We start from the raw sequence: 26,118 nt of genomic DNA, 5'->3' as shown, positions 1-26,118 counted from the left end.
CTCAATTTTTCAATTTCTCGGTTTTCAGTGGTTCTCTTCAATTTTACGATTTTTAAATATTTCGATTTTTCAATTAATTGATTTTTCAGGTTTTTTAATTTTTCTATTTTTTCGGTTTTCGATTTTTCAACTTCTCTTTTTTGATTTTTCGATTTCTCAATTTTTCAATTTTTTAATTTCTCAGTTTTTGGACATATCAGTTTTGGGATTTTTCAGTTTACTTATTTATTATTCAATTTTTCGATCTTACGATTTCGCAGGTTTTTGAGTTTTTAATTTTTAGATTTTTTTAAGGTTTCGATATTTCCACTTCACTTTTTTGATTTTTCGATTCTTTAGATTCTCAGTTTTTGGATATTTCAGTTTTGGGATTTTTCAGTTTTTCGATTCGTCAGTTTTTCTTTCATTTTTCAGTTTTTCGATATTTCAGTTTTGGGATTTTTCAATATTTGTGTTCTTTGACTTTTCCCTTTTTGACTTCTAAATTTTTCGATGTGTCGACTTTTTACTTTTTCGATTTTTTATATTTTAGATTTCTCAATTTTTTGGTATTTTAATTTTTCAATATTTAAAATTTTAGATTTTTCGATTTCTCGATTTTTCATTTCAACTCTTCCATATTTCAATTTTTCAAATGTTTCAATTTCTTAATCTTTCGATTTTTCAACTTCCCGGTTTTGGATTTTCTGTTTTTCAATTGCAGTTTTTTCAAATTTTCGATTTTCCAATTAATCGATGTTTTGATTTTCCCATTTCTTGACTTTCGAGGGTTTCAATATTCCTGTTCTTCAATTCTTTAATTTTTCGATTTTTCATTTTTTAGTTTTTTTAAGGTTTCGATTTTTCGACTTCACTTTTTGGATTTTTCGATTGCTCAATTTTTCGACTTTTTACGTTTTTAGATATTTCAGTTTTCGGATTTTTCAGGTTTTCCATTTTTCAGTTTTTCTTTCATTTTTCAGTTTTTCGATATCTCAGTTTTGGGATTTTTCAATATTTCGATTCTTCGACTTTTTGATTTTTGACTCCTGGATTTTTCGATGTGTCGATTATTTTACGTTTTCGATTTTTCAATTTTAGATTATTTAGATTTTAGATTTTTCGATTTCTCGATTTTTCAGTTCATTTCTTCGATATTTGAATTGTTCAAGTTTTCGAATTTTTCAAATGTTTCGATTTCTTAATCTTTTGATTTTTCGACTTTTTCATTTTCTGTTTTTCAATTGTCATTTTGTCAAATTTTCGATTTTTTAATTTTTCAAATTTGACTTTCATAAACTCTCAATTTTTCAATTAATCGATGTTTTGATTTTCCCAATTCTTGACCTTCGAGTGTTTCGATTGTCCTGTTCTTCAATTCTTTAATTTTTTGTTTTTTCAGGTTTTTGATTTTTCAATTTTTCGATTTTTTTAGGGTTTCTATTTTTCGACTTCACTTTTTTGATTTTTGAATTTCTCAATTTTTCGATTCTTTAGATTCTCAGTTTTTGGATATTTCAGTTTTGGGATTTTTCAGTTTTTCGATTTTTCAGTATTTCTGTTCTTCGACTTTTCCATCTTTAACTTCTGGATTTTTCTGTGTCGACTTTTTACTTTTTCGATTTAGAAAATTTTTGATTTCTCGATTTTTCATTTCAACTCTTCCATATTTTAATTTTACAAACGTTTCGATTTTTTTATCTTTCGATTTTTCAACTTCCCGGTTTTGGATTTTCTCTTTTTCAATTGTCGTTTTTTCAATTTTTCGATTTTTTTAGGTTTTTGATATTTTAATTTTTCAATATTTAAAATTTTAGATTTTTCAATTTCTCGATTTTTCATTTTAGTTCTTCGATATTTCCGTTTTTCATGTTTTCGAATTTTTCAAATGTTTTGATTTCTTAATCTATCGATTTTTCGACTTCCCGGTTTTGGATTTTCTCTTTTTCAATTTTTCAAATTTGACTTTCGTAAACTCTCAATTTTTCGATTTTTCAGTTAATCGACGTTTTGATTTTCCCATTTCTTGACCTTCGAATTTTTTTTATTTTTCAGGTTTTTGATTTTTGAAGGTTTCTATTTTTCGACTTCACTTTTTTGGTTTTTCGATTTTTCAGTCTCTATATATTTCAGTTTTAGGATTTTTCAGTATTTCAATTCTTCGGCTTTTCTATTTTTGACTTCTGGATTTTTCGATGGGTCTACCGTTTTACTTTTTCGATTTTTCAATTTTTGGATTTTTAAATTTTAGATTTTCCAATTTTTCAATATTTCTTAATCTTTCGATTTTTCGACTTCCTGGTTTTAGATGTTCTGTTTTTCAATTTTTCGATTTGTTAATTTTTCATTCCCGATTTATCGAGATTTGATTGTTCAGCTTTCCGATTTATCAGTTTTTCAATTTTTTATTTTGGCCTATTTCGGTTTTTGTTTTCTGATAACATCTCTAAAGTAAAAACCAGGAAAATCGATAAATTCAAGAATCGAAACATCGAGATAATGAGAAATCAAAACATTAAAAAATTTAAAAATCTGGAAATTAAAACATAAAAAAATCGAATAATTGAAAAATTGAAAAATCGAGATATCAAAAAATCGAAAGATTTAGAAATCCAAACATCAAATAATCGGTAGATCTCAAATTAAAAAATTCGAAAAAAAGTGAAATCTTAAAAAATCAAAATATCGAGAAATCGAAACATCAAAAATTGAAAAACTGAAAAATCAAAAATAAAAACGAAAAATCGAGAAATTTTTTGGTATTTTTATTTTTCAATATGTATTTAAAATTTTAGATTCCTCGATTTCTCGATTTTTCATTTCAGCTCTTTCATATTTCAATTTTTCAAATGTTTCTATTTCTTAATCTATCGATTTTTCGACTTCCCGGTTTTAGATTTTCTGTTTTTCGATTTTTAAATTTTAGATTTTTGAATTTTTAAAATTTTAGATTTTTCGATTTCTCGATTTTTCAGTTCAGTTCTTCGATATTTGAATTTTTCAAGTTTTCGAATTTTTTAAGGTTTCGATTTTTTTATCTTTTGATTTTTCGACTTTCCGGTTTTAGATTTTCTGTTTTTCAATTGTCATTTTGTCAAATTTTCGATTTTTTAATTTTTCAAATTTGACTTTCATAAACTCTCAATTTTTCGATTTTTCAATTAATCGATGTTCTGATTTTCCTATTTCTTGACCTTCGAGTGTTTCGATTTTCCTGTTCTTCAATTCTTAATTTTTTTTATTTTTCAAGGTTTCTATTTTTCAACTTCACTTTTTTGATTTTTCGATTTTTCAGTCTTTAGATATTTCAGTTTTAGGATTTTTCAGTATTTCAATTCTTCGGCTTTTCTATTTTTGACTTCTGGATTTTTCGATGGGTCTACCGTTTTACTTTTTCGATTTTTCAATTTTTGGATTTTAAAATTTTAGATTTTCCAATTTTTCAATATTTCTTAATCTTTCGATTTTTCGACTTCCTGGTTTTACATGTTCTGTTTTTCAATTTTTCGATTTGTTAATTTTTCATTCCCGATTTATGAAGATTTGATTGTTCAGGTTTTCGATTTATCAGTTTTTCAATTTTTTATTTTGGCCTACTTCGGTTTTTGTTTTTTTTTATAACATCTCTAAAGTAAAAACCAGGAAAATCGATAAACTCAAGAATCGAAATACCGAGATATTGAGAAATCAAAAAATTTTAAAATCTAAACATTGAAAAATCGAAAAATTGGGAAATTAAAACATCAAAAAATCGAATAATTGAAAAATTGAAAAATCGAGAAATCGAAAAATCGAAAAATCGAGAAATCTAAACCCCAAAAAATTGAAAAACTGAAAAATCAAAAAAAAACGAGAAATCGAGAAATTTTTTGGTATTTTAATTTTTCAATATGTATTTAAAATTTTAGATTCCCCGATTTCTCAATTTTTCATTTCAGCTCTTTCATATTTCAATTTTTCAAATGTTTCGATTTTTCGACTTCCCGCTTTTGGATTTTCTGTTTTTCGATTTTTAAATTTTAGATTTTTTAATTTTTAAAATTTTAGATTTTTCGATTTCTCGATTTTTCAGTTCAGTTCTTCGATATTTAAATTTTTCAAGTTTTCGAATTTTTCAAAGGTTTCGATTTCTTAATCTTTTGGTTTTTCAACTTCCCGGTTTTAGATTTTCTGTTTTTCAATTGTCTTTATGTCAAATTTTCGATTTTTTGATTTTTCAAATTTGACTTTCATAAACTCTCAATTTTTTGATTTTTCAATAAATCGATGTTTTGATTTTCCCATTTCTTGACTTTCGAGTGGTTCGGTTTTCCTGTTCCTCAATTCTTTAATTTTTTGATTTTTAAAGTTTTATTTTTCAATTTTTCGATTTTTTAAGGTTTCTATTTTTGACTTCTGAATTTTTCGATGTGTCTACCTTTTTATCAGTTTTTCAATTTTTTATTTTGGCCTATGTCGGTTTTTCAGTTTTTCCAGTTTTTCATTTTTTCGTTTTTGATTTTTCTGCTTTTCCAATTTTTCAACTTTTAACTTTTCGTTTGTCGATTTCCCTATTTTTCGATTTTTCGACTTCATCACTTTGCGATTTCTCGTTCTTTTGATCTTTCAATCTCTCCATTTTTCAATTTTTCCAATTTTTAAGTTTTTTGATTTCTCGATTTATCGAAATTTGGATTTTTCGATATTTTGATTGTCAATTTCTCAATTTATAAATTGTTCAATTTTTAACTTTTCGATTTCGGTTTCTCAATTGTTCGACTTTTCGACTCCACGATTTCTTGATCTTTTGATTTTTCGATTTCTCGATTTTTCGTTATTCGGTTTTTAAATTTTACATTTTTTCGATTTTCTGATGTTTCATTTTTCGATTTTCAGTTTTTCAGTGTTTCCAAAACATTTTCCCGAAAAAAAAATCCGTTGGGTTATTACGATTTCAACAGTATTCTTAGTTTAAGACGTTTTGCTAATATAAAACACAAATAAAGAATTAATTCTTAGTTAAACAAAGAATGTACCAAAAATATGCACTTATATAAGTCGTTATAAAACCCGACCAAACAACTATTTCCCGCAGAAGTTATAGTCCAAACCAACCAAATCGCTTCTGAACGCTTAGAGTCGACATTGGCCTGAGCGCGCTCTGGTCTGTAGATCAAACAAGTTCTCAGGCGACGAGTTGTAGTGAAACAAGTTTTTTTATTGGCATCGACTATTTAAATTTGGCGGTTGTCTCCAATGTCAATAAGGGTGGTTTTGCAAAATCGGCCTGTATGTCGCATCTATATTAATCTATGGTTTGTACTTAATAAAAGTGTTGATGTTTTCGTTTATATTCCACAAGTTGGAAAACTATAGTCGTAGTCATGTGATAGATATGCAGCAAAGTTGTCAAGTCAGTAAGTCAGCGTTTCTCAACCTGTGGGGCGGACCCCTTTAGCCACTACACTTATAAAGTGTCAAAACAGAATACCACAAGTGACAGACATAACGTAGATTTGAACCGTCGTCTTCGTTGATTCACTATTAAAGTCTCTCCAATCCCTTAAATGTGACATGTAGGGGCGCATACGTCGGGAGGTAAAGGAATCTGTAATGTCGGCTAAATGTCTATCGTGGTCTGACTTTTTGACACAATTTGATATATTGGATAACCTCCAATAATTAATATAATGATGTGATTTATAATGATTTAGCAATATCAATCATATAAAAGTAATACATATAGTGTTGTAATAGTTGACTCTTAACGATCTTCAGTGGTCTTCAGCGGCGCTAACCCCTGCTTTAACGTGATCTGCAGATGTTGACATGATACTTACCAACAGTTTGGTTTTGCTTGCCATTTACTAGTAAAGGAGAGTAGATAAGTAAATAGTGAAGCAAGGGTTCGTTTATATAGGAGCAGTAAGCAACGAGTCAAGCAAACGGACGATGAAAAACTTTCCAAAAAAATGTTATTCGATTAGTTACGACTTCTACAACATCAACACTACAGTTTAGTAAAATTGGATAAAAAATCGGCAAGGAAATGAAAAAATAGTGGAGTTCTTCAAATTTGACGTATACTTTGATAAACTGAAGAGTTCCAATTTAGATGTTGTGCTCGCTCCCCCATGTGCCGCAGAAGAAGCAAGAAATTAGTTTTTTAGGAATATCTCACTTTTGCTGTGAAGTAACAGAAACGTAATTGTTAGCAAAATAATAGAACATTCAATTCCATATATTTTTTGTATAAAACATTTTTCTCTCAGATGAACAGTTTTAGAGATAGAAGAGGATAAAATAGAATTTTAACATTCATTAAAGAAAAAGGACATTGACAATCCCTCACAAGTCTTACAATTTTAAAATTTTTCTACTTAAGGGTTTGGAATATAAATTTTGTCGAATGGTTAGATCTGTTCGCGTTTTGCAAAAACTACTAACAAGAGGCGGAATTAATTTGGTCAAAATAGTGTCAACAATTAATATCTGATGTTGCTGAACGTAACGACAAGATATAAATTTTGATTTAAGCAAAGCATCAGTTAGTAAATGGTTGATTATTCTCAAGGCGTTACCTAAAGGTGGCAAGTACGGTATGATCTCTGTCACAACAGTAGAAATTTGATGGATGAGCGAAACAAAATTTCTGCTTGGGTATTTTAAAGATCCCCTATCTTGAAGATGGATTAACCCCAAAAGTGGTGTACACATGTTGGTAGAAGTAAAGTTGCTAATACAGCCGCAGTCAACTTTTTCTTGTAGAGTCCGAATAATATAACCAGCCAACATTGCAGTTGATGCAGATATTATGCCAAATCCTACTTCACCAATAGTTTTACCAATATTGCAAATGGATTCTTGGATGGAAGCTGGTAAAGTGAGCTGCAAAGTCTCTTCATGGGTCTCTTCAGAGGAAACTGCTACCCCACTGATGAACGCTGTATCATTGGCGGAAATATTTGCAGAAGGTGCTGCCGAAATTATGCCTGTTTTTAATATTTGCTGGATAGCGTAATGGGCTGTTTTGGCATCTGTCGCATCGTGCGAGCCGCCCTTCATTCTGACACTACTAAACATAGACTCCACAGCGTCTGAACTGAAACGACGAGTGAGAACGTAGAAAAACTTGCCTTCGTCAAGTAAATATTTTATACATTCACTTGTGCTCTGAGCAGTGAAAACAAGAGCATGTGCTGTTTCCTTGGTCAAACCTTTTACCTTTTTAAATTTAGAATTGTCTTGCACATTTTTAATATAGTTGGGAAATGTTGTGGAGAGCCAGAATAACCGTTCGTCGGTAATTTTGGTATAAGGAGCGCAGTTACCATCCAGTTGTTTGATATATTGAGTTTGGCTACTCACGTCGTGCAGTTTAAAAAAGTGATTGATGTGTTCCAAATATTCAATCGTAGCATGTGCATCTCTAAAATCCATTGCAGCATTATTATATTTGGCTAGATACTTCAGCGCTGCTATAACTGGAGCTGAAAATATCTGAACAGCCCTTAGCACATTCATTTTTTCCAGATTGTTCGGGTAAATATGCTTTTTTGTCAAAAAGGGAATGGGTTTTATGATGCATGTTTTCTGGATATCGTAAAGTTGTTTCAAGTATTTAGATGTAATGATCCCAATATTCGATGCCATGTCATGCTCTAGAAAAATATTCCGTGCATTCTTCACAGCATGACAATAGTCAAAACTACAAAATAGGGGCAGGTCACTATTAATAGGGTGGTTAATTCGTATTTTTAGTTCTCCATCCCCCAAAGCCTTAAAGAGAGCCACATTAGACTTATGGTTGTCAGTAGTAATTCTCAAAATAGTGAAGCCACAGTCGTGTACAATTTTTAAAATATTTAACGTGATTTCATGAAAAGATGCTGTTGAAAGTATTTTGTGAAAAAAGTATCCCACTGGTATTGTATACTTTGTTGAGAGACCGTGTATCACATAACATAATAATTTATTTGCTAAAACAGGTCGCTTTCCTAAAGGCCCAGTAGTTACAGTGGACATACCATAAAAAGTATCTTCAGCACGACTGTATTGTAATTTCTCTCTAATGGCCATATCATCAACAACCAGTGAACATACTCTCTCAGCTGAATTTAAATTTTGTGCTTCAGCCGTTAATCTGCTTGTTATTAGGTTGGCTAAATTTGTGCCGGCTCCATGTACTTTACCCATATATCTGTTTAAAGTAGTTTTTGATGGCGCTTTGAGAAGATTATTTCTTCTAGCATACTCATAGCCTTTAGGGGATACAAATCTCCACGCAATGCATTGTTTAATTGTTGTCTCGGACCAGCGTGGTGTACTTTTAGAGTAATTGTAAATCTGGTCCAAAATAAAAACTGCAAGCGGATTAGAATTTGCAGCCTCAGATTCTATTTTGCTAACACACTTCTGTGCCTTGTTTTGATTGTTCGAAATACCCTGCATCTGCTTGATAGTGTTTTGATATTTTTCGTGTAGTCGGGAATATTTTTCATTTACCCTTTTGAGCTGCATTTCTAAATTTTGAATTTGGGCTAACAGGACAACCTTGTCGTTACAAAAATGAGTTTCGTCATCATGTATTTCGGTTTTTACTTGAAAAATAGGCAAAATTTCGGTACCGGTGCCAAAGTCACAACGCCATGGGCGTGGATGGTCTTCAAAGGGATATGCAGTAGGAAAGTTTTTCTTTGAGGTGTTTACATTGTTATCAAAATGTGTCTCAGGAATTATGAAGCTGCATTCTGGATCACGTTTAGTACTTGCTGGGGAGCTTGAAGAAGTAGGAACAGGTAACGGTGACTTGGAACCATGAAGAAACAAAGTAGGAACAGAGCCGGGTTTAAGTCTTTTATTAGTGTAGTAACAACTCTTCTCAAAGTGTTTACCACAAATGTATAAATTATTTGCAATATCATCACCTGAAATGGTTTTAATGGCTATACATTCCCTTAGGTCAAAGATTTATGTGGGGGTACCTACTTGTAGCATTAAAAACCTTTTTGCACCACAACCTTTTGTTTAAAGTGTTTGAAGGGAATCTGTGCATTATTTTGTGGTCTCTAGGATCCTTGATTACCCCACAAGCAGGCACAGAGCAATATTTTCTGGACATTTTGATACTACCAATTCAACCACAAACTGTTTTGGCGCGTGACAAAACGGATTAATTACAGGTTCCTGTAACTCCCGAAGAGAGTGACATCTTGTGATATTTTCCCTTTTGACAAGTCGGACGATTGTAACCAATTGGAGAGACTTTAATAGTGAATCAACGAAGACGACGATTTGAACATACACTTGACGTATAAATGACACTATGGCGTTATTGACTTGTGGCTAAACCCACACGTCATTCTTTCATTTCGAAAATCCTCATCCATGTTTTGGGAACCGCTGACTTTGTACTCACCATTCTATTATTAAAAGAGTGCCTCCTCCACACCATAAAAAATTATCAACAGCAGCGATAACACGTAACATTCCTGCTAAACACAAGAACAACACAAATATTTGCAACTTGATTATTGGCAAACCCTGATAACAATTGTAATGGTATAGATAAACTCCTCCACCAAGTGCGTCACTGGTCATTATCGCAAAAAAGAAAACCAGTTATCATGGTTCAGTCCTAATACTCGTACCATAATTACACAATAATTACCCCCATTCATGCCTCAGCCACGCCACTGACTCATGCCACCAGCGTGCTCCGGCGTCACTCATCGCTGCATTTCGGCTGCTTCTGTCAATCAAACCTAACCTAAAAATACATTTCACGCTTCGCCCGTTTCTCGAATACAAAAAGACATAAATCAATGGTTGCTGGGGGTGATGGTACAGGGAAGAGAGACTGGCGACCCTTCGTGTACGGTGGCCTTGCTTCTTGCGTCGCAGAGTTCGGTACGTCCCCGCCCTAACCTAAAAAAAAAAATCAAACTCGAAATTTCAGGCACCTTCCCCATCGACACGACCAAGACTCGCTTGCAGATCCAGGGGCAGAAGCTCGACAAGAACCATGCCACGTTGAAGTACAGGGGCATGGTTGACTGTCTCCTTAAAATAGGCAGAACCGAGGGAGTCGCCGCTTTGTACTCAGGGTAAGGGTTCCGGCGCCACTTTTCGCAACTCACGTTTTTACTAAAGTTCTAGAGTAGCCCCCATTTCTCCGCGTGTTTGCCTGTAATATATGTGCGCCTTTGTTTCTCAGTATATGGCCAGCGGTGTTGCGCCAAGCCACATACGGTACAATTAAGTTCGGTACGTACTACTCGCTTAAGCGGATTATTGTAGAGCACAATAATGGGAAAGAGAGTGTCACCGTCAATTTGTGCTGTGCTGTGATAGCGGGGGCGGTTTCCAGCGCGATCGCTAACCCCACCGATGTGCTTAAAGTGCGGATGCAAGTGCAGGGGAGCCACGGCAACGTCGGCTTGATCGACTGCTTCAAAGACGTCTACGCGCATGAAGGAATCTCGGGGCTGTGGAGAGTACAAAGTTTACACATAATTTGGAATGAGTAATCAATGTTTGTCCGTAGGGAGTCAGCCCCACTGCCCAAAGGGCTGCTGTGATTGCCGCTGTGGAACTACCAGTATATGACTTCTGCAAAAGTCACTTAATTAAAACGTTCGGTGATAATATTGCAAATCATTTTGTGTAAGTCTTAAGTCGTGTTTGTTACCCCCATATCACCCTTTGTTTCTAGCTCTAGTCTTTTCGCCAGTTTGGGGAGCGCAATAGCATCAACCCCCATTGATGTTGTTAGGGTAAGTTTCCGCAACCATGAGCGACAAGCCGTTACTAAATTAATTACAGACCCGTTTAATGAACCAAAGAAAATTGAAGAAGAGCGGCGGTCCCTTCCCTGCTCACATTTACACGAGCACCTCCGACTGCTTCATTCAAACTTTCAAAAACGAGGGTTTCTGGGCATTTTACAAAGGATTCATTCCAACTTTATTCCGTATGGGTCCTTGGAACATAATTTTCTTCATCACTTACGAGCAACTAAAGAAACTGTATTAAGCACTTAAGTATTAAGACTAAAGGCATTATTTATTTTCAATCTGTACCATGCACTTAACAATAGTATTCCAAATAAATACTTGCAATCACTCGTCGTCGTCTTTGTAACTAGAATACGACGGGTTGAGAAATCTACCGCGGTGACTGAATGTATAGAACGAAGGGACGTTTTTGAAGGTCTCCCAAAACCGATTTTCCAACTCGGCAGAGGCTTTGATTTCTTTAAAGTCGCCTGCGACGTTCATGACCCCATACATTATGACAAATAAACTGATGAAGGCTTGAATTATAACCTGAAATTTGTGTTATTAAATGGGGGAGACGGGCGGTGGTGACTTACATCGAGTGGCAAGTGGGTGAAATCCAACTCGTTTAATCGCAAATACGAACGATCTGGAAGCGAAATTTGAGGTTAGGGTGACAACACAAAATTCACTTACGTTGGGCTGCTGAATACGCAACGTGAAACAGAGACAAAAACCCAATAGTTAAAACGAATCGGTGAAAAAGCGTGGCTGGCATTTTAAATAGAGTCGAAAAGTATTAAATTAATAAATTGCGAGAAAATTACTCCATTAGTGATTTTTGTACACAATGACAAAATTAACGTTGGTAGTACTGGTACAGAGCGCGATTTTACCGACCGATCGACATTTTAGTCAACGATTTTACTTCTTTATTAGTTTATATGTATTTTCCAACGAAATGACGTTGTTATATTAGTTAAATTACCGTGTGGTACACAATTCACTCAAACGTGTCCCATTTAACCCATGATGGTGCACCTACCCCACTACGTTTGAATCCCGCGCCGTGCTTACTCATTGGCCCGTCCCAAAACAGCTGTCACTGTTGGTGTTCTTTAATGTCAACAAAGGGCCTTCACGAACGACGTAGAAAATCGCCCGTTTTTCGATAAAGTGTTTAATTCCAGTGGTGCGAGATGGGAGCAGTCCTGGGCCTGTGTTCGGCCCTCCCGGTATGACTCACCCTTTCCGAAATTCTCGTTACTATTTTTATCGATTTGCAGCTAGCATGTTGCTGCGGAAGCACCGCTTGCTCTTTGTGCTGTTCAGCATGCCCTTCGTGTCGCAATTCGACGTCATCCAGGGTCATGTACGCCCTTATGCTGTTGGTAGGGACGATAGCGGCATGCATTATGTTGTCTCCGGGGCTGCAGGATGTGCTCCGGAAGGTGCCGTTTTGCACCAACAGCAGCAGCAATTATTTGCCGCAATCGGTCTCGATTAATTGCGACCACGCCGTGGGTTATTTGGCCGTTTATAGGATATGTTTTATTTTGACTTGTTTCTTTGTTCTGATGGCGCTGATGATGATTGGGGTGAAGACGTCGCGGGATCCCAGAGCTGGGATTCAGAATGGGTTTGTAGAGAGAGGTGTGAGAGTTTAGTGAGGGAAACGTGGTTAATTTCAGTTTTTGGGGACTTAAGTATCTTCTGGTGATTGGTGGCATTATTGGGGCGTTTTTCATTCCTGAGGGGTCATTTGGGGAGACTTGGATGTACTTTGGGATGATTGGAGGCTTTCTGTTTATATTAATCCAGCTGATTTTGATTGTTGATTTTGCCCATTCATGGGCGGAGGCTTGGGTGGGTAATTTTGAGGAAACGGAATCCAAAGGATGGTATTTTGCGTTACTGGCAGCCACGTTCCTCAATTTTGCACTAACCATCACCGGCATAGTCTTACTTTTTGTATTTTTCACAAAGGTAAGTTGATTACGAAAGTTTGGCGAAAATAAAAATAAACAAATTTTAGTCCAGCGGTTGCGATTTACACAAATTCTTCATCTCGTTTAATTTAATCTTGGCCGTTATTATTAGTGCGGTGTCGATTTTACCAGCTGTACAAGAAAAATTACCAAGGTCGGGACTTCTGCAGTCGTCCGTTGTGTCCTTGTACGTTACTTACTTGACATGGTCTGCAGTTTCTAATTCCCCAGGTAAAAAGTTGGGTTAGAACTACTAGCGTTTTGATTGGTTGCCCACGCTCCGCCCGTTTTTAAAGGCGGAGCTTAATTACAAGTTAGTTCGTCCGGAATGCGACTTACCGCGTGTTTGTAGATTCGGAATGCAACCCAGGCCTTCTGGGTATCGTGGGTGCCGGCAGCACCACCAAAAACCACCAGATGGGTTTCGATTCTGAGGGAATAGTGGGACTTATTGTTTGGATGTGCTGCGTCTTGTACTCATCCCTGCGGTCCGCTAGTCAGTCGTCGAAAATCACCATGTCAGAAAACATGCTAGTCAAGGATAACGGGGCCGGTGAGTAAACTTACTAACCCCTCTATGTCGTCCCATAGCATTATGTAGTGCTTCGTTTTGCTTAAGTTAAATAGATGTCTCCACTTAACTAACTCTATTTTTGTGTGCAGTAAGGAGCGGCGGATCGGATCACCTTGTTGAAAACGAAGGTACGCACTTAGTTTGACTTTAGTAACAAAACATAATGCTGTGGAAAGTTTGGCTTCTAACTTTAGTTGCTCGTAGCTGCTTTTCTTTTATTTTACTGTTTCCCCTTTTCTGTATTGAAGGCTATATCCCTATCACAGGTAAAGATGACGGCGACACTGCCGAACGGGGCGAGAAGAAGGTCTGGGATAACGAGGAAGACACAGTTGCGTATTCGTGGAGTTTCTTCCACTTGATGTTTGCCTTAGCCACGTTGTACGTGATGATGACGCTGACCAACTGGTACAAGTACGTAGTGAAGGGTCAGTTTCAGTTTGTACACCCGTCCCTACTGATAATTTTTTTAGGCCGGACTCGAGCTTGAACAATAAGGCGAATTCGGCGTCGATGTGGATCAAAGTCATCTCGAGCTGGCTCTGCTTGGCGTTGTATGGGTGGACGCTGGTCGCACCGATTGTGTTGCCGGATCGCGAGTTTAATTAATTTATCCGTTTCAGTCTGAGATGATTAGATGTGTGATATTTTGTTGTTGCTATAAATTCGTCTATCTTTTATTGTGTGTCGTTTCTTGTTTGATTTTAGGAAGCACTGTGAATTTCGGCTTGGAGGTTATGAGCTGCGAATTTTACTATCGTGTATTCTTCCCTTATTCTAATGTTGTGATCAAGTTAGATACAATTTTGTATTACATGCAAATAAGTAGATGTAGGTGTTACAGTTCTTTGTATATTATTTTTAAAAATGACTAGATTTTTACGGAGGTACATTACATATTCATATAATTATTGGTAACTAATAAAGTTTCGAAACACGTAGGGAGTTGTTTTATTTGGACGGATTTGCATACAGGAAGCTTTTATGGGAAGTGTGACTGAAGTGGGTTTTTTGTGACGTGTGATGCGTAAAAGGTTTTAGCATCCACCAATTTCCGGTCTCCATCTTTAAATATGGCGGAGTTGATCATTTTTTGTAGGTATTATTAAAAATAGAAATCGAAAATTAGTTAACATAGTAAGCTGTGACGACTAAATGTCAAAAGCTTTATTGCATTAAAACTGGCTTAAACATTTTTCGCTTCCAGTTACTATCAAAAATCAAAAGAACAAACATTTTCCAAGGAAAACACTAAGTGAAAACTGCTCAGTTCTGGAAAAAGAAAAACTGGATGCATGCCGGAAAATTTCAGGTAAGTATGTGAAAATCGCGTTAACCTAGAGTGTCGTGACGATTGTTACAAATTTGGTTTTATTCATGAAAAAATTTCAATTGGCGCTTATTTTTTGTCAAAAAGGGCACATTTTCAGATGAAAAACGTCCGGAAAATCACGTAAAAGTGCGAAATTAAAAAAATCGGTTTTAACGCGGTGTGCTGTGACGATTATGTCAATGAATTTTTCTTTTTAAAATGGTGGAAAGCATCAACCAGAACCCAAAACTATCCACATTTCCACGAAAATACGACAAAATAAAAACCCCAACCATGAAATGAAAAGCAATTTTCGATTTCATTAATTACTTGGATCAAAGAATGGTGTGAAATATTGAACGTATGTCTTCTCGTTTTCGGATATATGTATTTTTTAAATAATGCAATGAAACACACATCTGTAATGTTGGTTGCATGTTGACACAAATCTTTAAGATGAGAAGCTGTGTCAAGATGGCTTTTTTAAAATCCAAGAAATCGCCAGATCTAGGCCGTGCTTTGTTATAATTACAAAATATTTTTGTTCACTTAACTGAAAATTTTCTTTGTACGGTGTAGAAAGTACCAAATGAATTAATAATTTAAAAACCAGTATCTCTGTATTTGTTCTGCGTCATTCTAGGACCTCGTTTTTGACTGTTTTTATTTTTTTGAAACCAAAACAACTACACATTTGGAAATTTTATTGTCGCTAAAAGACATATTTTTTTATTCATATTGATGTAGTTTACAAACTAGACATAGACAGAAAGGAGACTGTCGATAGGAAAAACCGGAAATTATAATAACTGGTTTTAATTAAGTAAGTTACTGTTACTATTTTTTACAATTTAAAAAACGATAATTGCAGTATTTACACTATAAGAAGGACAAAACAATTGTAAGCAATATTTTAGTGTAACATATCTTAAAAAATATACGCTGAGTTGTAAATTTTCACAGTTAAGGGGGGCGTCTGCGCCAATTTTAACACTTTCGGAAAAAAATCGGAATTTAGATTTTTCTACTACATGTTGGACTTTTTTAAATCTTTTTCAACATACATACCGGGTGTCTGAAAAATGGGGACTTCTCATATTTATTTTAAAATTGGTAATTTTGCTACGTTTAACAACTAAACAACACTACTTAACTAATATTAAAACTTTTAGTTAATATTTCTGTTTTATTTTCGGATAAATTTAAAGAAATCTGGTGTTTTATTTTTTACGAATTTGAAAAAGCCTCGAGAGCCGCAATGTTTTTTTTTTTTTCTAATTCGGGAGGCTCTTGATCATGTTCTTCTGTCGAGTGGGAATGAAAACTAATAATAGAATCTAGAATAGTCTAGTGAAAAAAGTAAAAAACAAAAACGCTAATCGTATTTTTTTTTTGTTATAGTATTTGCTATAAAATTTATTTGTTATTTCATGCATCTGACCTGACTTGACCTACCGTGACCTGACCTCTTCTAGTTAGAAAAATAATCGAAAATGTCAAAAGTGTCAAAATCAGTTTTATCTCGTCAAATATTAGCCCCGCCCACCCACCCTCTGTTTTTTTGGAAGGTATTTGATTTACCAAAATCAGCCTTATCTTAGTAAGTACTAGCCTCCCCCGCCCTCTTCTATTTCTAAGGACTAATTTTACTTCTGTTAAGTATAAAGTCATTTATTTGATTCAGATCGGATAAAATCAATCACTGGGTGGGCGGGGCTAGTTATGTTCTTCTGTCGAGTGAGACTGGAAACTAATAATAGAATCTAGAATTGTCTAGTGAAAAAAGTAAAAAACAAAAACGCTAATCGTATTTTTTTTTTGTTATAGTATTTGCTATAAAATTTATTTGTTATTTCATGCATCTGACCTGACTTGACCTACCGTGACCTGACCTCTTCTAGTTAGAAAAATAATCGAAAATGTCAAAAGTGTCAAAATCAGTTTTATCTCATCAAATATTAGCCCCGCCCACCCACCCTCTGTTTTTTTGGAAGGTATTTGATATGCCAAAATCAGCCTTTTCTTAGTAAGTACTAGCCTCCCCCCCCTCTTCTATTTCTAAGGACTAATTTTACTTCTGTTAAGTATAAGGTCATTTATTTGATTCAGATCGGATAAAATCAATTACTGAAAAAGAGGCAGGGTGGGTGGGCGGGGCTAGTCATGTTCTTCTGTCGAGTGGGAATGGAAACTAATCATCGTGTATTATTTTGGAAGTTTATGGAGATTTTTTTTGCAAATTATATTATTTAAAACAATTTTAGGGGACTTCGGTGTTCTATTTTTGGAAAATTCTGACCTGACATGCTTTTGAGTTCATTTTAGGACTGCGTTTTTTTTTTAACAATGTTGAGGTTCTAGGTATTCCTGTTTGGAAAGAATTTGAAAGTGCTTTGGAGCCTCTAGTGTCTTTTCTCTTTTCTTATAATCATTTAATTAAATTTCTTAGGGGATACGTCATTTGCGAAAATCAGTCTTAACCGGTACTAGCCCCACCCATCCGCCCTCCCGTTTCTTAGAGGGTATGTCATTTGCCAAAATCAGCCTTATTTTAGAAGGTACTAGCCCCGCCCACCCACCCTCTCTTTCCTTAGAGGTTAACTCATATGCCAAAATCAGTTTTATCTTATAAGGTACTAGCCCCACCCACCCGCCCTTTCTTTTCTTACAGTGTATTTCATTTGCCAAAATCATTCTTATCTTAGCAGGTACTAGCCCCGCCCACCCACACTCTCTTTTCTTACAGGATGTCATTTGCCAAAATCAGCCTTATCTTAGCAGGTGCTAGCCCCGCCAACCCACCCTCTCTTTTCTTAGAGGATATGTGATTTACCAAAATCGATCTTATTTTGGCAAGTACTAACCCCACCCACCCGCCCGCCATTTTCTTAGATCTCATTTGCCAAAATCAGTCTTACCTAGTGATGTGACTGTAAAAAAAAAACGTTTGTTTTATTGGTTTTAAAACACTTTTTTTTTTTAATATAGAATAGGTTTTTTTGTTTTTTTTTAACAAATTAGGCATTATTGGAGCGTTTTTCATTCCTGAGGGGTCATTTGGGGAGACTTGGATGTACTTTGGGATGATTGGAGGGTTTCTGTTTATATTAATCCAGCTGATTTTGCCCATTCATGGGCGGAGGCTTGGGTGGGTAATTTTGAGGAAACGGAATCCAAAGGATGGTATTTTGCGTTACTAGCAGCCACGTTCCTCAATTTTGCACTAACCATCACCGGTATAGTTTTACTTTACGTATTTTTCACAAAGGTAAGTTGATACAAAAGTTTGGCGAAAATAAAAAAAAACAAATTTTAGTCCAGCGGTTGCGATTTACACAAATTCTTCGTCTCGTTTAATTTAATTTTGGCCGTTATTATTAGTGCGGTGTCGATTTTACCAGCTGTACAAGAAAAATTACCAAGGTCGGGACTTCTGCAGTCGTCCGTTGTGTCCTTGTACGTTACTTACTTGACATGATGGTCTGCAGTTTCTAATTCCCCAGGTAAAAAGTTGGGTTAGAACTACTAGCGTTTTGATTGGTTGACCCACGCTCCGCCCGTTTTTAAAGGCGGAGCTTAATTACAAGTTATTTCGTCCGGAATGCGACTTACCGCGTGTTTGTAGATTCGGAATGCAACCCAGGCCTTCTGGGTATCGTGGGTGCCGGCAGCACCACCAAAAACCACCAGATGGGTTTCGATTCTGAGGGAATAGTGGGACTTATTGTTTGGATGTGCTGCGTCTTGTACTCATCCCTGCGTTCCGCTAGCCAGTCGTCGAAAATCACCATGTCCGAAAATATGCTAGTCAAGGATAACGGGGCCGGTGAGTAAACTTACTAACCCCTCTATGTCGTCCCATAGCATTATGTAGTGCTTCGTTTTGGTTAAGTTAAATAGATGTCTCCACTTAACTAACTCTATTTTTGTGTGCAGTAAGGAGCGGCGGATCGGATCACCTTGTTGAAAACGAAGGTACGCACTTAGTTTGACTTTAGTAACCAAAACATAATTCTGTGGAAAGTTTGGCTTCTAACTTTAGTTGCTCGTAGCTGCTTTTCTTTTATTTTACTGTTTCCCCTTTTCTGTATTGAAGGCTATATCCCTATCACAGGTAAAGATGACGGCGACACTGCCGAACGGGGCGAGAAGAAGGTCTGGGATAACGAGGAAGACACGGTTGCGTATTCGTGGAGTTTCTTCCACTTGATGTTTGCCTTAGCCACGTTGTACGTGATGATGACGCTGACCAACTGGTACAAGTACGTAGTGAAGGGTCAGTTTCAGTTTGTACACCCGTCCCTACTGATGATTTTTTTTAGGCCGGACTCGAGCTTGAACAATAAGGCCAATTCGGCGTCGATGTGGATCAAAGTCATCTCGAGCTGGCTCTGCTTGGCGTTGTATGGGTGGACGCTGGTCGCACCGATTGTGTTGCCGGATCGCGAGTTCAATTAATTTATCCGTTTCAGTCTGAGATGATTAGATGTGTGATATTTTGTTGTTGCTATAAATTCGTCTATCTTTTATTGTGTGTCGTTTCTTGTTTGATTTTAGGAAGCACCTGTGAGTTTCGGCTTGGAGATTATGAGCTGCGAATTTTACTATCGTGTATTCTTCCCTTATTCTAATGTTGTGATCAAGTTAGATACAATTTTGTATTACATGCAAATAAGTAGATGTAGGTGTTACAGTTCTTTGTATATTGTTTTTAAAAATGACTAGATTTTTACGGAGGTACATTGCATATTCATATAATTATTGGTAATTAATAAAGTTTCGAAACACGTAGGGCATTGTTTTATTTGGACGGAATTTGCATACAGGAAGGTTTTATGGGAAGTGTGACTGTAGTGGATTTTTGGTGACGTGTGATGCGTAAGGTTTTGGCATTCACCTATTTCCGGTCTCCATCTTTAAATATGGTGGAGTTGATAATTTCTTGTACGTATTATTTATTAAGAAGTAATTAATAAAAAAAATTAATATGAGAAAACATTTAACGTTTTTTCTGCTCCATTTCAAACAACTATTAAATGTTTAAAAATACTTCTGAAAAAAAATTACATTATGAAAAATTTCCATTGGAATCGAAAATTAGTTTAACATACTTAGTTGGCTGTGACGACTAAACGTCAAAAGCTTTATTGCATTAAAACTGGCTTAAACATTTTTCGCTTCCAGGTACTATCAAAAATTAAAAGAACAAACATTTTCCAAGGAAAACCGTAAGTGAAAACTGCTCAGTTCTGGAAAAATAAAAACTGGATGCACGCCGGAAAATTCCAGGTAAGTATGTGAAAATCGCATTAACCTAGACTGTTGTGACGATTGTTACAAATTTGGTTTCATTCAGGAAAAAACCTCAATCCGGGCTGATTTTTTGTCGAAAAGGGAACATTTTCAGATGAAAAACGTCCGGAAAATCACGTAAAAGTGCGAAATTAAAAAAAAAAAAAATCGATTTAAACGCGGTGTGCTGTGACGATTATGTCAGTGAATTTTTCTTTGGAAAGCGTCAACCAGAACCCAAAACTATCCACATTTCCACGAAAATACCACGAAAGAACAACACCCAATCATGAAATAAAAAACAATTTTCGATTTACAACACTACTTAACTAGTATTAAAACTTTTAGTTAATATTTCTGTTTTATTTTCGGATAAATTTAAAGGAATCTGAGGATTTTTTACGAATTTGAAAAAGTTTTGAGAGCCGCAATTTTCTAATTCGGGAGGCTCTTCTTGATCATGTTCTTCTGTCGAGTGGAAATGGTATCTAATAATAGAATCTAGAATAAAAAAAAACGCTAATCGTATTTTTTTTAATACTATTTGCTATAAAATTTATTTGTTATTTCATGCATCTGACCTGCCTTGACCTACCGTGACCTGACCTCTTCTAGTTAGAAAAATAGTCGAAAATGTCAAAAGTGTCAAAATCAGTTTTATCTCATCAAATATTAGCCCCGCCCACCCACCCTCTGTTTTTTTGGAAGATACTTGATTTGCCAAAATCAGCCTCATCTTAGTAAGTACTAGCCTCCCCCCCTCTTCTATTTCTAAGGACTAATTTTACTTCTGTTAAGTATAAGGTCATTTATTTGATTCAGATCGGATAAAATCAATCACTGAAAAAGAGTCAGGGTGGGTGGGCGGGGCTAGTTATGTTCTTCTGTCGAGTGGGACTGGAAACTAATAATAGAATCTAGAATAGTCTAATGAAAAAATTAAAAAAAAAAAACGCTAATCGTATTTTTTTGCTATAGTATTTGCTATAATTTTTATTTGTTATTTCATGCATCTGACCTGACTTGACCTACCCTGACCTGACCTCTTCTAGTTAGAAAAATAGTCAAAAGTGTCAAAATCAGTTTTATCTCATCAAATATTAGCCCCGCCCACCCACCCTCTGTTTTTTTGGGAGATACTTGATTTGCCAAAATCAGCCTCATTTTAGTAAGTACTAGCCTCCCCCCCTCTTCTATTTCTAAGGACTAATTTTACTTCTGTTAAGTATAAGGTCATTTATTTGATTCAGATCGGATAAAATCAATCACTGAAAAAGAGGCAGGGTGGGTGGGCGGGGCTAGTTATGTTCTTCTGTCGAGTGGGACTGGAAACTAATAATAGAATCTAGAATAGTCTAATGAAAAAAGTAAAAAAAAAACGCTAATCGTATTTTTTTTGTTATAGTATTTGTTATAAAATTTATTTGTTATATCATGCATCTGATCTGACTTGACCTACCATGACCTGACCTCTTCTAGTTAGAAAAATAGTCGAAAATGTCAAAAGTGTCAAAATCAGTTTTATCTCATCAAATATTAGCCCCGCCCACCCACCCTCTGTTTTTTTGGAAGGTATTTGATTTGCCAAAATCAGTCTTATCTTAGTAAGTCCTAGCCTCCCCCCCTCTTCTATTTCTAAGGACTAATTTTACTTCTGTTAAGTGTAAGGTCATTTATTTGATTCAGATCAGATAAAATAAATCACTGAAAAAGAGGCAGGGTGGGTGGGCGGGGCTAGTCATGTTCTTCTGTCGAGTGGGAATGGAAACTAATCATCGTGTATTATTTTGGAAGTTTATGGAGATTTTTTTTGCAAATTATATTATTTAAAACAATTTTAGGGGACTTCGGTGTTCTATTTTTGGAAAATTCTGACCTGACATGCTTTTGAGTTCATTTTAGGACTGCGTTTTTTTTTTTGAAAACAATCTTGAGGTTCTAGGTATTCCTGTTTAGAAAGAATTTGAAAGTGCTTTGGAGCCTCTAGTGTCTTTTCTCTTTTCTTATAATCATTTAATTAAATTTCTTAGGGGATACGTCATTTGCGAAAATCAGTCTTAACCGGTACTAGTCCCACCCATCCGCCCTCCCGTTTCTTAGAGGGTATGTCATTTGCCAAAATCAGCCTTATTTTAGAAGGTACTAGCCCCGCCCACCCACCCTCTCTTTCCTTAGAGGTTAACTCATATGCCAAAATCAGTTTTATCTTATAAGGTACTAGCCCCACCCACCCGCCCTTTCTTTTCTTACAGGGTATTTCATTTGCCAAAATCATTCTTATCTTAGCAGGTACTAGCCCCGCCCACCCACACTCTCTTTTCTTACAGGATGTCATTTGCCAAAATCAGCCTTATCTTAGCAGGTACTAGCCCCGCCCACCCACCCTCTCTTTTCTTAGAGGATATGTGATTTACCAAAATCGATCTTATTTTGGCAGGTACTAACCCCACCCACCCGCCCGCCATTTTCTTAGATGGATCTCATTTGCCAAAATCAGTCTTATTTAGTGATGTGACTGTAAAAAAAACCGTTTGTTTTATTGGTTTTAAAACACTTTTTTTTGTTTTTAAATATAGAATAGGTTTTTTTTGTTTTTTTTTTAACAAATTAGGCATTATTGGGGCGTTTTTCATTCCTGAGGGGTCATTTGGGGAGACTTGGATGTACTTTGGGATGATTGGAGGCTTTCTGTTTATATTCATCCAGCTGATTTTGATTGTTGATTTTGCCCATTCGTGGGCGGAGGCTTGGGTGGGTAATTTTGAGGAAACGGAATCCAAAGGATGGTATTTTGCGTTACTGGCAGCCACGTTCCTCAATTTTGCACTAACCATCACCGGTATAGTCTTACATTTTGTATTTTTCACAAAGGTAAGTTGATTACGAAAGTTTGGCGAAAATAAAAATAAACAAATTTTAGTCCAGCGGTTGCGATTTACACAAATTCTTCATCTCGTTTAATTTAATCTTGGCCGTTATTATCAGTGCGGTGTCGATTTTACCGGCTGTACAGGAAAAATTACCAAGGTCGGGACTTCTGCAGTCGTCCGTTGTGTCCTTGTACGTTACTTACTTGACATGGTCTGCAGTTTCTAATTCCCCAGGTAAAAAGTTGGGTTAGAACTACTAGCGTTTTGATTGGTTGACCCACGCTCCGCCCGTTTTTAAAGGCGGAGCTTAATTACAAGTTATTTCGTCCGGAATGCGACTTACCGCGTGTTTGTAGATTCGGAATGCAACCCAGGCCTTCTGGGTATCGTGGGTGCCGGCAGCACCACCAAAAACCACCAGATGGGTTTCGATTCTGAGGGAATAGTAGGACTTATCGTTTGGATGTGCTGCGTCTTGTACTCATCCCTGCGTTCCGCTAGTCAGTCGTCGAAAATCACCATGTCCGAAAACATGCTAGTCAAGGATAACGGGGCCGGTGAGTAAACTTACTAACCCCTCTATGTCGTCCCATAGCATTATGTAGTGCTTCGTTTTGGTTAAGTTAAATAGATGTCTCCACTTAACTAACTCTATTTTTGTGTGCAGTAAGGAGCGGCGGATCGGATCACCTTGTTGAAAACGAAGGTACGCACTTAGTTTGACTTTAGTAACCAAAACATAATGCTGTGGAAAGTTTGGCTTCTAACTTTAGTTGCTCGTAGCTGCTTTTCTTTTATTTTACTGTTTCCCCTTTTCTGTATTGAAGGCTATATCCCTATCACAGGTAAAGATGACGGCGACACTGCCGAACGGGGCGAGAAGAAGGTCTGGGATAACGAGGAAGACACGGTTGCGTATTCGTGGAGTTTCTTCCACTTGATGTTTGCCTTAGCCACGTTGTACGTGATGATGACGCTGACCAACTGGTACAAGTACGTAGTGAAGGGTCAGTTTCAGTTTGCACACCCGTCCCTACTGATAATTTTTTAAGCCGGACTCGAGCTTGAACAATAAGGCCAATTCGGCGTCGATGTGGATCAAAGTCATCTCGAGCTGGCTCTGCTTGGCGTTGTATGGGTGGACGCTGGTCGCACCGATTGTGTTGCCGGATCGCGAGTTCAATTAATTTATCCGTTTCAGTCTGAGATGATTAGATGTGTGATATTTTGTTGTTGCTATAAATTCGTCTATCTTTTATTGTGTGTCGTTTCTTGTTTGATTTTAGGAAGCACCGTGAATTTCGGCTTGGAGGTTATGAGCTGCGAATTTTACTATCGTGTATTCTTCCCTTATTCTAATGTTGTGATCAAGTTAGATACAATTTTGTATTACATGCAAATAAGTAGATGTAGGTGTTACAGTTCTTTGTATATTATTTTTAAAAATGACTAGATTTTTACGGAGGTACATTGCATATTCATATAATTATTGGTAACTAATAAAGTTTCGAAACACGTAGGGCATTGTTTTATTTCGACGGATTTGCATACAGGAAGGTTTTAGGGGAAGTGTGACTGAAGTGGGTTTTTTGTGACGTGCGATGCGTAAGGTTTTGGCATCCACCTATTTCCGGTCACCATGTTTAAATATGGCGGAGTTGATCATTTTTTGTAGGTATTATTAAAAGTAGAAATCGAAAATTAGTTAACATAGTAAGCTGTGACGACTAAATGTCAAAAGCTTTATTGCTGTGTGCTTTATTGCATTAAAACTGGCTTAAACATTTTTCGCTTCCAGTTACTACCAAAAATCAAAAAAACAAACATTTTCCAACGAAAACACTGAGTGAAAACTGCCCACTTCTGGAAAAAGAAAAACTGGATGCACGCCGGAAAATTCCAGGTAAGTATGTAAAAATCGCATTAACATAGTGTCGTGACGATTGTTACAAATTTGGTTTTATTCATGAAAAAACTTCAATTGGCGCTTATTTTTTGTCAAAAAGGGCACATCTTCAGATGAAAAACGTTCGGAAAATCACGTCAAAGTGCGAAATTAAAAAAAATCGATTTAAACACGGTGTGCTGTGACGATTATGTCAGTGAATTTTTCTTTTTAAAATGGTGGAAAGCGTCAACCAGAACCCAAAACTATCCACATTGTGAGATTTTGAACGTACTGTCTTCTCGTTTTCGGATATATTTTTTAAATAATGCAATGAAACACACATCTGTAATGTTGGTTGCATGTTGACACAAATCTTTAAGATGAGAAGCTGTGTCAAGATGGCTTTTTTAAAATCCAAGAAATCGCCAGATCTAGGCCGTGCTTTGTTATAATTACAAAATATTTTTGTTCACTTAACTGAAAATTTTCTTTGTACGGTGTAGAAAGTACCAAATGAATTAATAATTTAAAAACCAGTATCTCTGTATTTGTTCTGCGTCATTCTAGGACCTCGTTTTTGACTGTTTTTATTTTTTTGAAACCAAAACAACTACACATTTGGAAATTTTATTGTCGCTAAAAGACATATTTTTTTATTCATATTGATGTAGTTTACAAACTAGACATAGACAGAAAGGAGACTGTCGATAGGAAAAACCGGAAATTATAATAACTGGTTTTAATTAAGTAAGTTACTGTTACTATTTTTTACAATTTAAAAAACGATAATTGCAGTATTTACACTATAAGAAGGACAAAACAATTGTAAGCAATATTTTAGTGTAACATATCTTAAAAAATATACGCTGAGTTGTAAATTTTCACAGTTAAGGGGGGCGTCTGCGCCAATTTTAACACTTTCGGAAAAAAATCGGAATTTAGATTTTTCTACTACATGTTGGACTTTTTTAAATCTTTTTCAACATACATACCGGGTGTCTGAAAAATGGGGACTTCTCACATTTATTTTAAAATTGGTAATTTTGCTACGTTTAACAACTAAACAACACTACTTAACTAATATTAAAACTTTTAGTTAATATTTCTGTTTTATTTTCGGATAAATTTAAAGAAATCTGGTGTTTTATTTTTTACGAATCTGAAAAAGTCTCGAGAACCGCAATGTTTTTTTTTTTTTTCTAATTCGGGAGGCTCTTGATCATGTTCTTCTGTCGAGTGGGAATGAAAACTAATAATAGAATCTAGAATCGTCTAATGAAAAAAGTAAAAAAAACGCTAATCGTATTTTGTTTTTGTAATACTATTTGCTATAAAATTTATTTGTTATTTCATGCATCTGACCTGACTTGACTTACCGTGACCTGACCTCTTCTAGTTAGAAAAATAGTCGAAAATGTCAAAAGTGTCAAAATCAGTTTCATCTCATCAAATATTAGC

The 26,118-nt window shown here is 35.7% G+C and overlaps 5 protein-coding genes across 8 annotated transcripts; 4 read left to right on the top strand and 1 right to left on the bottom strand.

Moving 5' to 3' along the window:
• The first annotated feature begins 9,420 nt into the window (after positions 1 to 9,420).
• On the top strand, positions 9,421 to 11,081 carry LOC135133414 (mitochondrial uncoupling protein Bmcp). Its single transcript, XM_064061797.1, has 6 exons — positions 9,421 to 9,867; positions 9,917 to 10,064; positions 10,175 to 10,454; positions 10,505 to 10,623; positions 10,673 to 10,733; positions 10,783 to 11,081. Exons 1-6 carry the CDS (start codon positions 9,783 to 9,785, stop codon positions 10,990 to 10,992), a joined length of 903 nt encoding a protein of 300 aa, XP_063917867.1. The 5' UTR covers positions 9,421 to 9,782; the 3' UTR covers positions 10,993 to 11,081.
• LOC135133415 (ER membrane protein complex subunit 5) lies at positions 11,004 to 11,605 on the bottom strand. The gene is made up of 3 exons (XM_064061798.1): positions 11,433 to 11,605; positions 11,333 to 11,385; positions 11,004 to 11,285 (listed from the first exon to the last, which is right to left on the bottom strand). Exons 1-3 carry the CDS (start codon positions 11,512 to 11,514, stop codon positions 11,079 to 11,081), a joined length of 342 nt encoding a protein of 113 aa, XP_063917868.1. The 5' UTR covers positions 11,515 to 11,605; the 3' UTR covers positions 11,004 to 11,078.
• A 57-nt stretch (positions 11,606 to 11,662) lies between these two features.
• Positions 11,663 to 14,239, top strand: LOC135133412 (probable serine incorporator). 4 transcript variants are annotated; one of them, XM_064061794.1, is made up of 8 exons: positions 11,663 to 11,971; positions 12,023 to 12,375; positions 12,428 to 12,722; positions 12,772 to 12,955; positions 13,077 to 13,277; positions 13,388 to 13,426; positions 13,565 to 13,712; positions 13,772 to 14,239. In XM_064061794.1, exons 1-8 carry the CDS (start codon positions 11,936 to 11,938, stop codon positions 13,905 to 13,907), a joined length of 1,392 nt encoding a protein of 463 aa, XP_063917864.1. In that variant the 5' UTR covers positions 11,663 to 11,935; the 3' UTR covers positions 13,908 to 14,239. The 4 variants fall into 4 exon arrangements, with proteins under 4 accessions (XP_063917864.1, XP_063917863.1, XP_063917866.1 ...); XM_064061793.1 differs by having other exon boundaries at positions 13,547 to 13,712; XM_064061796.1 differs by lacking the exon at positions 13,388 to 13,426.
• Positions 14,240 to 14,370: 131 nt separating this feature from the next.
• Positions 14,371 to 19,336, top strand: LOC135133522 (serine incorporator 1-like). Its single transcript, XM_064061966.1, has 6 exons — positions 14,371 to 14,393; positions 14,506 to 14,610; positions 18,236 to 18,436; positions 18,547 to 18,585; positions 18,725 to 18,872; positions 18,933 to 19,336. The coding sequence occupies exons 1-6, from the start codon at positions 14,372 to 14,374 to the stop codon at positions 19,066 to 19,068; spliced, it is 651 nt and encodes a 216-aa protein (XP_063918036.1). The 5' UTR covers position 14,371; the 3' UTR covers positions 19,069 to 19,336.
• A 3,167-nt stretch (positions 19,337 to 22,503) lies between these two features.
• On the top strand, positions 22,504 to 24,291 carry LOC135133513 (serine incorporator 1-like). Its single transcript, XM_064061953.1, has 6 exons — positions 22,504 to 22,773; positions 22,823 to 23,006; positions 23,129 to 23,329; positions 23,440 to 23,478; positions 23,618 to 23,766; positions 23,825 to 24,291. The coding sequence occupies exons 1-6, from the start codon at positions 22,564 to 22,566 to the stop codon at positions 23,957 to 23,959; spliced, it is 918 nt and encodes a 305-aa protein (XP_063918023.1). The 5' UTR covers positions 22,504 to 22,563; the 3' UTR covers positions 23,960 to 24,291.
• The last annotated feature ends 1,827 nt before the right edge of the window (positions 24,292 to 26,118 follow it).

Source organism: Zophobas morio, unplaced genomic scaffold, assembly GCF_036711695.1.
Source record: "Zophobas morio isolate AGI-343-1 ecotype UQ-CSIRO unplaced genomic scaffold, CSIRO_AGI_Zmor_V1 ptg000022l, whole genome shotgun sequence".
NCBI lineage: Eukaryota > Metazoa > Arthropoda > Insecta > Coleoptera > Tenebrionidae > Zophobas > Zophobas morio.
This window is presented reverse-complemented; position numbering and strand designations above follow the sequence as displayed.